This window comes from Anabas testudineus, chromosome 2, assembly GCF_900324465.2.
Source record: "Anabas testudineus chromosome 2, fAnaTes1.2, whole genome shotgun sequence".
Lineage (NCBI taxonomy): Eukaryota > Metazoa > Chordata > Actinopteri > Anabantiformes > Anabantidae > Anabas > Anabas testudineus.
Window position 1 is genome coordinate 11,973,812 of NC_046611.1, and position 14,253 is coordinate 11,988,064.

At 39.0% G+C, this 14,253-nt stretch overlaps 1 protein-coding gene and 1 non-coding gene across 3 annotated transcripts in view; one reads left to right on the top strand and one right to left on the bottom strand.

Moving 5' to 3' along the window:
* LOC113164793 (cilia- and flagella-associated protein 47) overlaps nucleotides 1-14,253 on the top strand; it is a 36,223-nt gene that overhangs the window by 10,743 nt on the left and 11,227 nt on the right. Inside the window, exons 27-52 of one of the 2 annotated variants that reach the window (XM_026364278.1) lie at nucleotides 768-879; nucleotides 1,175-1,302; nucleotides 1,503-1,603; nucleotides 1,792-1,902; nucleotides 2,018-2,243; nucleotides 2,388-2,459; nucleotides 2,753-2,890; nucleotides 3,129-3,210; nucleotides 3,397-3,492; nucleotides 3,971-4,145; nucleotides 4,362-4,459; nucleotides 4,921-5,037; nucleotides 5,278-5,412; nucleotides 5,841-5,953; nucleotides 6,801-6,951; nucleotides 7,058-7,146; nucleotides 7,436-7,522; nucleotides 8,191-8,255; nucleotides 8,408-8,544; nucleotides 9,137-9,242; nucleotides 9,520-9,743; nucleotides 9,867-10,008; nucleotides 10,589-10,716; nucleotides 11,178-11,243; nucleotides 11,896-12,039; nucleotides 12,784-12,957. In XM_026364278.1, the coding sequence (XP_026220063.1) occupies nucleotides 768-879; nucleotides 1,175-1,302; nucleotides 1,503-1,603; nucleotides 1,792-1,902; nucleotides 2,018-2,243; nucleotides 2,388-2,459; nucleotides 2,753-2,890; nucleotides 3,129-3,210; nucleotides 3,397-3,492; nucleotides 3,971-4,145; nucleotides 4,362-4,459; nucleotides 4,921-5,037; nucleotides 5,278-5,412; nucleotides 5,841-5,953; nucleotides 6,801-6,951; nucleotides 7,058-7,146; nucleotides 7,436-7,522; nucleotides 8,191-8,255; nucleotides 8,408-8,544; nucleotides 9,137-9,242; nucleotides 9,520-9,743; nucleotides 9,867-10,008; nucleotides 10,589-10,716; nucleotides 11,178-11,243; nucleotides 11,896-12,039; nucleotides 12,784-12,957 (3,217 nt within the window). Of the gene's footprint in view, nucleotides 1-767; nucleotides 880-1,174; nucleotides 1,303-1,502; nucleotides 1,604-1,782; nucleotides 1,903-2,017; nucleotides 2,244-2,387; nucleotides 2,460-2,752; nucleotides 2,891-3,128; nucleotides 3,211-3,396; nucleotides 3,493-3,970; nucleotides 4,146-4,361; nucleotides 4,460-4,920; nucleotides 5,038-5,277; nucleotides 5,413-5,840; nucleotides 5,954-6,800; nucleotides 6,952-7,057; nucleotides 7,147-7,435; nucleotides 7,523-8,190; nucleotides 8,256-8,407; nucleotides 8,545-9,136; nucleotides 9,243-9,519; nucleotides 9,744-9,866; nucleotides 10,009-10,588; nucleotides 10,717-11,177; nucleotides 11,244-11,895; nucleotides 12,040-12,783; nucleotides 12,958-14,253 lie in introns of both variants that reach the window. The other variant, XM_026364277.1, reaches the window with a different exon arrangement.
* Nucleotides 12,363-12,433, bottom strand: trnag-gcc. The gene has a single exon. It is a non-coding gene; the product is annotated as a tRNA-Gly (tRNA).

The following is a 14,253-nucleotide window of genomic DNA, read 5'->3' on the forward strand; positions in this document are numbered from 1 at the left end:
TGCACAAGATGTCACGCCACTGAGTTCTTATAGTGAAAACTGCAGCGAGGGAAGGAAGGGTTTTTTTTCTACATTGAAAACACTGCCATAAACACTCTAAATACCAACAGTGGTGTGTAGTTCAAGTTTGCTCAGACCGATCCATTAAGTGCTAGTGGCATTTAGTAAACTGTAATGCTAATGATGAGAAGGAGTTGAGATCTCTGTGTGCTAACCCTGTTTGATCCTAGTGAAACAACTTATGTTGTTACAGCAGTGTTAATGTTTAACACGTGTAGACCCCACTAGTAGACAGAGATAAACCAATGCTATATATTGTTCAGAATCATCACTGAACTTAACATAAAGTATTTCTTTTCCTTCTTAAATGATATGGTACGACATAAAATTTCCATCAAAATCTGTCTGCTTCCCTCAGCTGTTTCCCGAAACAGAACTATATGTTACACACATGACCAGATTTCTCGGGGCTAACAGCTAGTTCTGCAGTCTGCCATAGCTCGGAAAACCATGTATGTGTCCTCTGCTGGCAGCTTTACGGGCAGATGACAGGCATTTTATCCAGTGTAGTGCAGTTGCAGAACTACAGTCCTAAATGGGCATTTGTTGTGTACGTTGTAGACAACAAATTGACAATCAATATCATCTTATGTCCAGTCAGTAGTCGCCTTTTATTTAAACACAGGTTGATACATAACATAAAACATATTCTAGATGTAGTTTGCAGGTTCTGTTTATTTACCACAGATGTTTGTTCCATATTGCAGTGGAACAAAGCTATCAGCTGAAGTGGATGAAGTAGAACTGGAGGATGGGACAAAGATACAACCTGTTTCTGTCAACTTTCTTGAGGGCAATTCCATCCCCACCCAGGACCAGGTACAGTCTTGTATCCAGATCAGTTAACAAGGACATCAGCCCTACCGAAACTTGTTCTCAAATTAGTGAATTTATGTGTCTGTATTTATATCTTCTGTTTTTATTTTTTAGACTGTGTAGTAGTGTGAGCAGAAACCTATTTTGTTTATACCCTTCTGTCAATTAATTCATCAAATGGTCATATGACAAAAACTAGAATCAAAAGACAAGTGTGATTAATATTCTTGACTGACAACAGAAATACATCTGAAATGTGTAAAATGACACCACTTTTAAATTCTCTCTGCAAACCTAGAGACATCCAGTAGGTGTCCATAACCTGGAAGCCAGTGCGACCTCTCTGACGTGCAGTGTGTCTTTCCGCTCAGCTGTCTCTCTGTCCTTCTGCACAACTATCACTTTCACTGACCATCTCCATAACAAGTAATTTGTTGATTGTGTAATGTCCTTACATCTTTTTCAAGTTCTGGGGGCTTAGCTCATAGAGCTTTATTTTTTGGCAGAAGCATAAAACTCATTGATACTGACAAATTGAAAATACATGTAAATATACAATGAAAATGTCAAGTTGAATAGATATACTAACTCGTTTACTCTTTAACTCTGCCTCTCTCTCTCTCCAGGTTTAAGGTTAAATTGTATGCTACTGCTGACAACTGTCTGCTGACAGTCTGGCCCTACATGGCAATTCACCGCACTGGGCAACAGATAGTCCTTAGGAGTGGTACTGTATAACACCCATAAACACACCACACTTTATCCAAGCTGTAAAGTTTTCCAGGATGTAGAGAAGATGGAGACAAAAGCAGTTAATAGTTGGTTATGCATGTACAGCTGCATCTCAACAGTTTCAAACTCCAAGCAGTGGAAACAATTAATGTTAACTGTGTGACTGTCATTAAGGGCCCACAGCTGTGGAGGCGATTCTACAGTGCTATCGCACACCAAGTCCTGCTTCTGGCCTGGCATCTTCCTCTTCCTCATTTGATCACAACAGCTCAACAAATAAGAATTCAGCCTCAGGTCAGAATATACGTGTTGTACGTGAATGTATGTTTTTTTTTTTTTGTGTGTGTGTGGGTGTGTCTGTCAAATTTTGTTTCTGTGTGTCTCACTACAGTATCTGTGTCCCCTTCAGGCTCCTTTCCAGACAGTGACAGTGTGAGCAGTCAGGCGAGCAGGAATGAGAAGATCTCTCCAAACAGAGACACACCAACCAATCATGGCATCCCAGTATTCCCTGCTGCCAATTCAGATGAAGAACTATATCACCAGAATGTGTTACTGGCAGTAGAGAGGTGGTTTAGCCTCTTTGGCTGGCCTAGTGGCCCTCACCCTATTTCAATACCGCACACCCTCAGAAGGTATGCAGTACTCAGGCTTTCTCAATTTTTCAGCTCAGAGAACACATTTGGATTATAGTGTGATCTCCCACAGCTCCTTCACTATTCTTCCCAATTGTTTGTCAGTAAAGGTCATCAGTCAGTTAACCTTCTCTGTCCCTACAGAGTCGTGGCAAAAGTTCAGATCAATCATTCCAGTGCTCGAACTTATCGTGTCAGTCAAAATAAAGACTCTAGGTGAGTATGTGTGTAATTGAACTTTACTATACAAGCTCTAAATTATCAAATAAAAATCTGGTGCCTTAAGCAGTATCAAATTAGTCATATACTGTTATACTGTTAAGTAGTAAAGGTTGCCATAATTAACATTATGCCAGTAATTGGTGTTTATTATTAACTATTTAGAGAGTTGAAATGGGATAGCAACATCATAGATGGTACTTGAATTGATACTTGATTTGATTTAGTTTGGCAATTTGTTAACTTGTCTCCAGAGATTATAGACATAACTGTTAACTTTTTGCATCTAGGTCTGTAGTGGACATGCTTCACCACCTGACTGGCACACAGATTCCTGGTATTCCTTGCTGTCGGAACCTTTCCAGTGATATAGACCAGCGCACTAAACAGCTGTTACAACAACATGAAGCTATACTTGCTTTTCTTAGGTAGGATTTACACACATATACACTGCTACACTGCAGCTGCTTGTTTGGCCAACACGTAATTGATGACAAAGTAAGATCTGGTTTCATTTTTGAATGTAACTTGCATTTAGCAAATTTGAGAAGCAAAGGCAGTTTACTTTATGTCCTGTTATATCTGAAAAAAGCAGTAAGAATTATTTATTTAACATACAGGATGTCTGGCTGTAATTTTATTCTGTTGGTTTAATTGTGTGTTCAGGGTGCAGGGAGCCTCTTTGTTCCACATCAAACCAGAGTACCTGCTAGATGTTCAGGAGTTCAAACACTGGTTCTGCTTTCAGGTATAAATACACACACACACAAACAATTTTGTTCCAGACTTGTACTATTTCTATGAAATTGCATGTCTCCTAAGTCAATGTTAGTATGACTGGGAAACTGCAAAAAACTGCTATACTGCGGTGTCTCTCTGTTAACGACAAACTCATCATGTTCACTGTTATTTGTGCTGTGTGTGTTTCTCTCAGTCAGACGAGAAAAAACATGATCTGGCCTACAGAAGTGTCGACTATGAGTCTCTGAGCAAGCGATCCTGGACTGATGTGCTTCTTCAAATTTACAAGGTCAGAAACATTTACTTTGTTTTTCCTCCATCTTGTGCTGTACATTGTCATTATATATGTATATTCTTGTAAATCACTATATGGTGCAATATAATTCAGGAGTTAGTTTTTGTGTTTAAAATGTGTTTCTGTTTTTTTAACACCTCTGAAATTAATGAAGAATGGAGCTGCACTTTCTCTCTGTAAAACCTTTAACTTTCATTCTAAGCATGTGTCATTTTTTTATTTTTTCCCTTCTAAGCAATGTAGGACAGAGAGAGTTGTTACTTCTTGATGTGCAAATGTCCAATCATAGGTTGAATTAAAACATCTGGAAACATTCAAATCAATCAAGAATTTTATGGAAGCCTGAGGACAATTTTTGTGCTAGAAGACACAGCTTGTAAATGGGTTTGCTTGTCTGAATGTAAAAAAGCTGAAAACCATCCATCCCTTTTTATTAAATACAAGCATTGATGATTCTTGTGCACATCCCCAGGTTTTGGTGTTGCGCCGTGTGTCAGAGAAAAGTCCAAAAACAATTCTCAACCAGCAAAAAGAAGCAGTCAACTCACAGCCACTGGCCAGTAACATTTACTCTGCATGGGAGCTCCAGTTGCTCTCATGGCTCAACACACACTACCAGAGCATGAGGGAAACTATCTGGGATGCAGGTGTGATTCAACATGTATACATCCCAAGTTTTAGATATACTTATCTTAAACACATAATGACTCACTAATAGTATTGAAAAACATAGATGCCATTACTGTGCTCATAGAGCCATGACAGAATAGTAAATTTTTTTAATTATATAAAATGCAGTATTTACTATTTGATCCTCTAATATACGTTACTAGAGATAATGCAGCATGATAATTGGTCCACAGGTTCTATCCCATCAGCACGCTGGATAGTGAATTTTGACCTGGACTTGACAGACGGTCTGGTGCTAGCTGCTCTGCTTGCTGCCTACTGCCCTTATCTGGTCAGTATGTGTGTGTAGGTATGTGTGTATGTTCATGCGCATCTGATAGTGTCTATTAATTGAGTGTGTGTGTGTGTGTGTGTGTGTGTGTGTGTGTGTGTGTGCGTGTGCGTGTGCGTGTGCGTGTGTGATTCAGTAAGGGATGGAAATTAATGCTTGTGTGTGGCACCATGATTGAAAAGTAGTCCTGAACAAGATCAGAGAGACATCTTATCATGCCGAACCACTATTTTGTGTGTGTATGTAGGGTGTGTGTGTGTGTGTGTCAGAGAAAGGCCAACTTGGTCTGCATTTTTGGTGGTGGAACTAACCATTTAATTGTGTTGGCTTTGAGCATTTTTAAGTAAACCAAATATAATTTAAGACCAGATTTACGGAGCAACAGTAGAGAAATAGACTAACTGCAAAGTAAACCTTGTATTATCTTTTACACCTTACTTACCCACTGTGTTTTTAATTAGATCCACAGCCACTTCAGAAGGATGTACACCACAACTAGCAGCCTGGAGCAGATCCTCCACAACAACATTGTAGTGGTCCAGGCTTTAACCGATCTTTCTCTTAACATAGATATACAGGTAAATATCAAACTAAAACTTACAAAACTTAAATCAGACACAGGAAACCGAAATGAGTTTGAACTGAGTTACCGCAGAAAGACTTGAATTAATGAACTGGTCCCATTAGTTCTGGGACAGAATAATGAAAAGGTATCATAAGAATAGTTCAGGAAGCTAGACTAACAGTGTAATTAAATAAGTTGCTTTTTTTTGTCACTGTCTCTTTGTATCCTTCTATCTGAGTGTGTGTGTGTACAGCCCACAGACTTGTCTGATCCTAATCCAGTCCAGATGTTAATGCTGTGTGTTCACTTGTATGAGAAGCTGCCTCAGTACCTTCCCCAACACACCGTCACTCTTTCAGGAGGCCTGCACAGCACTTTTAGCAAGCAGGTAACACACACACACACACAGCAGGAACATGGTCTTAAAATACACCTGAATAAAGGTTGAACTGCACAGCTTCAAATTAATGAGCACTGACAAGAATGAAAATGACTTGGCTAATAACCTCCTGCTTAGATAATGACACACAGAGAAACACTCCAAGTGAGATCGCACTCACATACACACATTAACAGGATTATAGTCCCACCACCACTTCCCAGACACACACACTAACAGGATTACAGACTAATACACATTTGGGTAATGATCTACATTGTCAGATTAAGCCACATTAAAAACCCAACAAAAACAGATGTCAGTTTGTCACAGCTTAACATGACAGATTTCATCCCTGGGTTGTTACCTGACCTGTGTTTGTATGTGTAAAACTATATTTTTAAATGTTTCTGTGTGTGTGTGTGGGGGAACTGCAGGTGCGTCTGAAAAACCCATCCTCCAAGCCCCTCAAATACCAGGCTCTCCTTTTAGGAGAGGATGCCCATCGCTTCTCCCTTCCTGATGGATCTGCTGTCACCATTCCTCCAAAGTATGTTTGGTAGTCAGAACATGAAAATCATCAAATTCAAAACCATGCTCGCCAACCAGGAGCACTTTTTTATACTACTTCTCTGTTACAGCTCATATTTTCACTGGTCACTTCAGATTTATAACTAGAATTGTTTTTCTGTGATTTTTGAGATCACCACTGGCCTCTGGTTTTGCCTTAGGTCTTGTGAGTAGCCACTGGACTTCAAATTTCTTCCATTTTGTCTTAATGATTGACCTTTAAATACCGAAGTCATTAAAGCACCTTTTCTCGCCATAGACTACTCCTTAAAATTCAAGAATGATAAATGTGTGAATAAATTGTATGCTACGTTTTCATAGACCTGAACTTGCCAGCACTCAGTGAAATGTCAAAAAAAGCATCTTACAAAGATAGTTTTAAACTTCAACAAGCACAATAGTAATGCTTTCAGAGCATAACCAGATTGGGATTTAGTTTGAAGTTGCCTTGAAGTTGTGACTGCTTGAAATTTGCATTATTTCCATTTAAATCCAAAGATCTTAATTTAACGCTGTTCATGAAACACAAAGAGCATATAATGATTTGTCCACTGGCGTGCTTTTTTCAGGTTAAAGCATAAATAATCTTGTGCATTTTCATTTTTTAATTACACTGCACAATTGGATTACTTTGTAGTCTGCTTCAACAACACACGCTTCATTAAAACTGGTACAGTGATAGAGAAAGTCCTGTGTTTGCATCTGTACTTCCAAAATAACTAAAAAACTAAAAGGCTGTACAATTAAACAGTTGTATTGTTCTGTGTCCTGTTGGCTGAAGGCTGAATAAGCAGTGATCTTGTTGTTTGCTGTGATGATTTTCACAGGACGAGCACTGAATTCAGAGTCCAGTATAGCTGCTCTTTCTTGCAGCCCATGGAGGCCGTCCTGCTGCTTACTTCCAGCTCTGCTTTTGGTCTGCATGGCGCCGCTCTCGCCTTCAACCTAAAAACCCATGTCAGTTACATCACACCCAGCGTGAGTATCATCAACTACAGAACTTAAATGACTGTCAAGCTTATTGTTATGCTGTTGCTGCTGCAGCTGATCGACAGACTCTCTCCTTCTTACTTTGTCTCCTTAGAATACTGTCAAGTGCAAATCACCATGCTACCAGCTGAGAGTGATTCACCTGCCAGTAACTAATTCTTTTAATAAGGAAGCTACCTTCAGGTAGGTGTCTGCGTGTATACACGGAATGTGTGAATGACATATGAATCTCCTCTGAACATAAAGGTGAGAAAACCTGAAATGGTTTGTGCATCCAAATTACAAAAGTTGATATTTTCCACTTAGTACTATGAAGCTATCCAATTAGGTTTTTTGGTGTGTTACCAACCAGTACAGCTTGTTGAACACAGGTCTGTGTTATTTGCGGCACTGATAGATTAGATTTGGAAAAAAAAAAAGTGTTTTGTGTTGGATTGCTGAATGTAAGCCCTTCTGTTGTGTGTGTGCGTAGGGTGGTGCTGGTGGAGTCTACCTTCAATCCATTAGAGCCTGAAAAGAAAAATGACAGCCTCGTTCAACAGGCTTCTTCCAAAGCCAAGTAACATACACACTGTTTACGCATAACACTGTACACTAGCACAGGCACTGTACTATACACAAACGGTGAGAACCACATTTACCTTAGCACATTTATATACTGCATACATTGTTAATACTACTTAAATCAAATTGTAATTGTGTAGGACTCTCAGCTGCACTCGCTATGTACTGCAGATGCCCCAAACTTTAAAACCATCTCACAAATATATTTTTTTTATTTTTTTTATTTTTTTAAAAAGCCTGTAATTAACCAATATTTACTCTGTCCTTCTTATTCATATCTCAATCCTTTTTTTAAATTTTTTTTATTGAGTCAAGGCAAGTCAAAGAGTTCAAACATATCGTATACAAATTAGCTACCAAGACTCCACATTCACTTAGATTCTCTCTATACAATCAAAGTATCCACAGTAAGTTAAAAGAGCTGATTCACTACAGAAAGTGAATGTATGAGGTTGTACCTCCCGAGAGCGCTATGTTGTCATGAAGACTATCTGGTTAGTATGCATCTCTCACCACTTGACTGTTCAAAGCCAAACAGTCCAGCTCCTCTCTTGATCAAGAGTTGACTGAGGATTTTAAGTAGGGCTAAGGTCACCTGTGGTTCACCTAAATCAGGTTTTATTGTCAGATATCCATTAATGAGTGATAATGATCTTCTTTCAGTACAGAGAAAATGACTTCAGGCACGACCCAAAGGGAGGACATAGAGGAGAAGTGCTCAGATCTCAGTAAGTACTAATACACAAATATATACACATGCTCTGTACTTTGTAATTATAATTTATGCATGCATGTGAATACTATTTAATACTAATACATACGTCTTTGTTGGCATCTACCTGTTTGTGGTCTATATACATTGGTGCGTGTGTGTGTCCAGATGGTTATGACAGTGATTTCCTGAGTGCAGTGAGAACTGTTTGTCTGAAGTCAGGCCAAGCAGACACTTTGAACATCGACTACCTGCCCTTCTGTCCAGGCACCAAGTACTGCTCTGTGCTGCTGGTTTGCCCACAGGTCAGTGGGTTTGAATTCCAGCTGTGGCCTACCTCCAGTAGGGGTCCTTAGGCAAGATCTCCTAATGCTTAGCCTGCCTGCCTTTGTACCTTGTACCTCACTTGTAAGTCGCTTTGGTTTAAAAGCGTCTGCCAAATGCCTAAATGTAAATGCAAACATAGCACATATCCTATAGTATTAAGTATAGTTAAGCAGTGTTGAACGTTAAAAGACGCTTTACAGATGCACACAAAGTGAAGCAGAGTAGAAATATAAGGTTCTCTGTTGCTTGAGTGCTCACTCCCACCGACTGAACAAGGAGAACACAAACTTGTAGAAGTAAACTCACTGAAATCACCCATGTCCCCTTTAAACCAGTATAAATATGTAACACAGTGCACGTTATAATCATTTTTAGCTAGTTTAGTATAATTACCTTTTTAAAATGGAAATTAGAACTTATTTAGGTAAATTTTAATATCAAATTAGACAGCCCAAGTGCAACGTCATGTATTTATTTATGTTTTACTATACATTTACCAACCACTTTGGCAAGATCCTTGTCCCTCACTTATTCACAAACCTGTCTATCTCTCTTTGTGTTTCCCTGTAGGTGGGTGACATGGTCTATATCCTAAAGGCCACAGCAGAATTACCTCTTCCTTCCCCCCTCACTGCCAGACCCAGTTCTAACATAGTGTCTGTCCCCAGCAACTCTGGTAGGAAACTGGTAGCAGTTTAATGGCATAAGGAATACAGTTATTTACAGTAGATTTTTATTAGCAAACATTATGAACAGTAATTGGAGAACATAAACGTTCAAATAATCAGTTATAATTGAATAATTTAACTTAAATAATTTCATATGGTTTGTTTATTGTGTTTTGCAACATGTTAAAAGCTGTCTTTAGCTGTAACTTCTAAATATGAAGTTGTGTAAATATGATGAATAGTTAACTGAAATATTTTGTCACTCGTGTCTTTCTCCACCTCTAGACTCCCCTGTATTTGTCTCAGTACTAAGCCTTAGCTGTAAAGTGGAGCAGGTGTGTGAGGCGGTGCTGCAGGTGCCTCTCATCAATGTGGCCTGGGAGCAAGCTCTGGCCATCTGGGGTCAGCACAGCATGACTGCAAATGAACGCAGGAGGCGGATGCTGACATACAGTTTGCATAGCAGCACAGTGAGGGCAACCACAGCTGGACGCAAGCTCCTTAAACAGGTATGCGCGCACACACACATGCACAGTCACTGGACAGGAGATGTTTGGTGGACAGGCAGTGGCGATTCCACAATAGTATTGTGTGATATTTTCATTGCTGTGAACATTGTTGTTTTCTGTTAGGCCCAGCTGATGAGAAGTGCTGACCAGAGTAAAGTGGTAGAATACAGTGTGGAGGTTTCTTTGCCACAGTACTTCACTTTACCCAGTACTGTTAAAATACCTATAGAAGAGGACACCAATATACCATGGGAAAATCCTGCAGGTATACACTCATTCTGTATACACACATAAATACCTGAACACCAGTCAAGGCACAGGCAAAGTAATTTTGTGTGTCAGGGATAAAATACCAAAGACGGACCCAAACTTGGATCCATTAAGCAGTATTTGTTGTCTCTTCAATGTCATATTGACCAAAACATTTAGGATAGCAGTGCAACCCAAAAAAAACAAAAACAAGAAAAAGTCCCTTTTCTGCATTTTCTGTATCGGTTTGTGTTTCCATGGTAACTAAAGAAGCATGAGGATCAGGAACACAAGGCTGATGACTTATCTTAAAATGATGCTGGTGCTTTGGAGCAATTTTGTATAATTTGAAGGTATCATATAAACTGAGTACTGGATTGCAGAATAGCACCTGTTCACTTGAATGAGCACATTTTTCAGAAAAGCTTTCTAGCTTCTGGGTTTATTTGCACTTGAGTTGTGCACCTAAGTACTGCACAAAAGGTTCTTGATCCCCTGCAAAAGTTTCTGGGACTGAAACGTGCTGTTTATGCCTTTACCTGTGTGACTAACCACCTTCTCACCTCCCTGAATCTGCTCTTCCCTCTGTTTAATAGACTGTGGCTGTGTGGACATCCCACTACGGTTCCAGGCAGACTCCGTGGGGAAGTTTACATGTCAGGTGGTCTTAAGGTCCTGGCGTGATACCAGGGTCTACATGCTAGAGGCATTAGTTACTTCAAAGGTAGGCATCAGTTAATATAAGAGCTTGGTCTGTCAACCTTTAAATTGCATTTTAAAGCTACAATATGTAGCTTTTTTTAGTAGAAATAATATTCCAAAATTGTGGAGTGTGAGAAGTACTGTTGATGCCTGCCTGGATATCAGACTTTACAGAACAGTATGGCAGAGGGGAAGAGATATTCACTTCTGAAAGTTTTTGAGTGAGGCTCGCCCTTCAAATATTCAGAGAATTTCAATTATTTCTGCTATATTATTATATTTGACAGCTTCTTATTTATTTTAATGTGATAATAAGTAATATCCAAAAGGCAGTGCAGAGCATAACAGAGTAGTGAGCGGGAGGAGCAGAGAGGACTGATTTAAACTGTAATGCTAGCTTTAGCTTAAATTGCATTTTCTAGCTTTAAGTACATGCTGGACAGCATGTGGGTTCATTGTTAATATTGTCATTTGTGACTACAGGGAGTATCCATTCACTTGGACTTCAGTGCACCTGCTCACCGTTCAGTGACGCAAGACATACCACTTGTAAGGGGCAAGAGAAAATTATTGTGTACTAATCAGTCTGCATATGCTGCATAAGGCTGGAGATACTTGCCTTTAATTGTACATTTGTATGCACATCATGATGATCAAATGTATCCTGCTACTGCCTGCCATCAGAAATTAATGCTACACCTTAACAAGATGCAGTCTGCATAAGACCTGTCAGACAATATCAAGTGATTGCAGCAGCAGCTTTGAATCACCACAGTAGCGAAAATTTAGTTACTCAGCAGTGATATGAATTAAATTGAGTTACTCAGTAATGATATGACTCTACATATCTGCTGTGATCTCAACATTAACCTCTGTCATCATGGCTTCTGTTTCTGTTGCGCAAAGGCAGAATTTCTGTTGTAGAGCAGGGATGGCCTCTAGTCTGCCCTCAAGTGGACATATTTTAATCCTCCAGACAGTGTACTCAAGTATGTGAACAATGATTCCAGTGATAAAATCATTGATGATGCATTTGTATAAAGCAAGTATTCCCCAGCCTAAAGACTAAACTAAAACCATGTGATCATTTATTAATCAATTCTGAATTATAGTAAATGATGTTACGATAGTAGTTCTGTTGCCAAGATGGTGACTGATGGTAAGTTCATGTCATAATATTAAGCCTATCTGTCTACCACAGCACAATGAGACCACCCAAGACTGGAACATGCGAGCTGAAGTGTGTGGTGAAGGATTCTGTGGCCCAAAGGTTTTCACCGTAGCAGCCGGGACAAGAGCCTGCTACCCCCTCACCTTTTACCCTTCTGCACAGTGCATTGTGACGGTAATGCTTGTTGCTTTGTTTCTTTCTGTCTTTGTGTTTTTTTACTTGTTTCTCTTTCCTTTTGTCACTCTCTTGCTATTTAACTTTCTTACTCAGTATGCATTTCAAGATAGATATCAGATCTTTCCTATTCAATGGCCTTGAGTTAGTATTTACTCAGTTTAATTCAACATTAACATTGGTCTGAAGAAAGCCTACTTTGAAATTTTCCTGCGACAACAGTTCATCCATTTTTCGTTTTCATTAATATTTTAGTTTTTTTTTAGGTCATAGGCCATGTCTTGCTATTATATATGATTGGGGGGAGAAAAAAATAAAGATTTTGCATTGGCCGGGAATCGAACCCGGGCCTCCCGCGTGGCAGGCGAGAATTCTACCACTGAACCACCAATGCATTGATGATGAGTGTTTAGGGGGCGGAGCTTAAATAGGGCACACACACACACACAATCGTACACTGCTCTGTTTTGTGCTCACATATGCCTGTATTTATCTGTTTCATTAAGTAGACTTAACTTTAATAGATTATTTTGTATGTGTGATACAATACAGATAGAATTAGGGAATGTTTGGGCAGGAAATAACCATCTGTTAATATCCTGGAGTCAGCCTCCTTCATGTGTTAGTGGGAGAATAGCTGTCTGCAGCCGAGTGTCTGCTTGCCATTGTTCCTCTGTGAGCACACGTAGTGCTAAGATCTTGTTTGTGTGTTTGACTGCCTGGACTTCATCCCTACCCCCACAGGGCAAGCTGTCCTTATATAATAGTTGCGACGGCACAGAGCACATTTTTACCCTCAGAGGAGTGGGAGAGCACCCCCTGCCTGTGGACCATGTGGTGTTACACTGCACTGTTGGAGAGACAACGCATACTCAGCTGGATGTCCCCAACTACAGCCAGAACAAGCTCATTCTCAAGGTATAAACACACATTTATCCAGTCTCAGCTTGTTAAATATTAGGAGCTCTCTCATTTCTTAGTCTTTTATCATAGTAAAGTGAATATCTTTCTCCTAGTTGAATAGCAATCTATCAGAAACATCAGCTACGGCCTTAGGAAACTCCAATGCTATTTTTCACACATTTTTTTTACATTTTCTAAACTAAACATTTAATTGTTAAAACAATTAACATTATAATAATAATAATAACTGTTAATTAAAAAGTGTCATTAGCTGCAGATCTAGCAGTTACAAGAAGACAGTGTCAGGTAATTGGTACAAAGTTGACCCCTCTATTTTGGGTCTTTGAAACCTTACACAAGTCATGACTAATATCAGTATCAGGGTTCATCCTCTGGCGACCACTAATGTCTATACATAGTAGTATTGTGGGGTATGGCTACATCGCCATTCATGCTACTGAAGTGGATATAAAGTTGGCTGTTAATTTGTATTGACACTAAATAAGTTTTTTATATAATCAAGAATAATTTAGAAACTAAAAACAAATGCATGAACATGTGCTTTAAATAAATAGATTAATTAAATTGTCGATATTATGCCCCTTTTGGGGCTTAAAAATAAGTCCCTGACATCCCCAAAATGTGCCTGTGCACTGTCATGCTGAAAAACTGTGTAGACTATAGTGAGGGGCGAGTCTGAAAATGTGTGAACAGACCCTCTCAAAAACCTCTGTTTTGAGGTTGGTTTAACCACTAAGTGGGAACTACTCTGGCAAACACACACACACACACTGCCTTGCTGAGTTGTGTGAGGACGCTCAGTCAAAAACAAATAAATGCACAGTTTGTTCAGATCCTGAGAGATTTAAATGACTAAAAGGTGGATTTTACGGGCACTTTAATGTGTGATTGTGTAGAGGTCAAAATGTAGTGGAACTATAACAAATTTCCCTGTTTTTTTTTTTTTTTTTTTTTTCCCTTAAGTTTCAAAATCTCTTAAAAAATCTTTGTTTTAGTCCTGAGTCTTAAATTTTGCAAAGCATAGACTACCTGATGTTTTCTTTTATTAAATCTAACTATTGCATGTAGTTAGTTGTATATGATTTTATTTAAATTAGTAATTTGTTGTGGAATTAAATGATACAAATGGCAAATGGAAAACAAGCACAGGAAAGAAAGGGAAAATTCAAATTCAAGGAAATTTGGTTTTAAGATAAAAGTCAGCTGGAATGGTTAGCTGGCACAATTAACAACTTTGACACAACTTTCAAGATGTGCTGAGGAACTTTTCTGATTATATCAGGCTCGCTA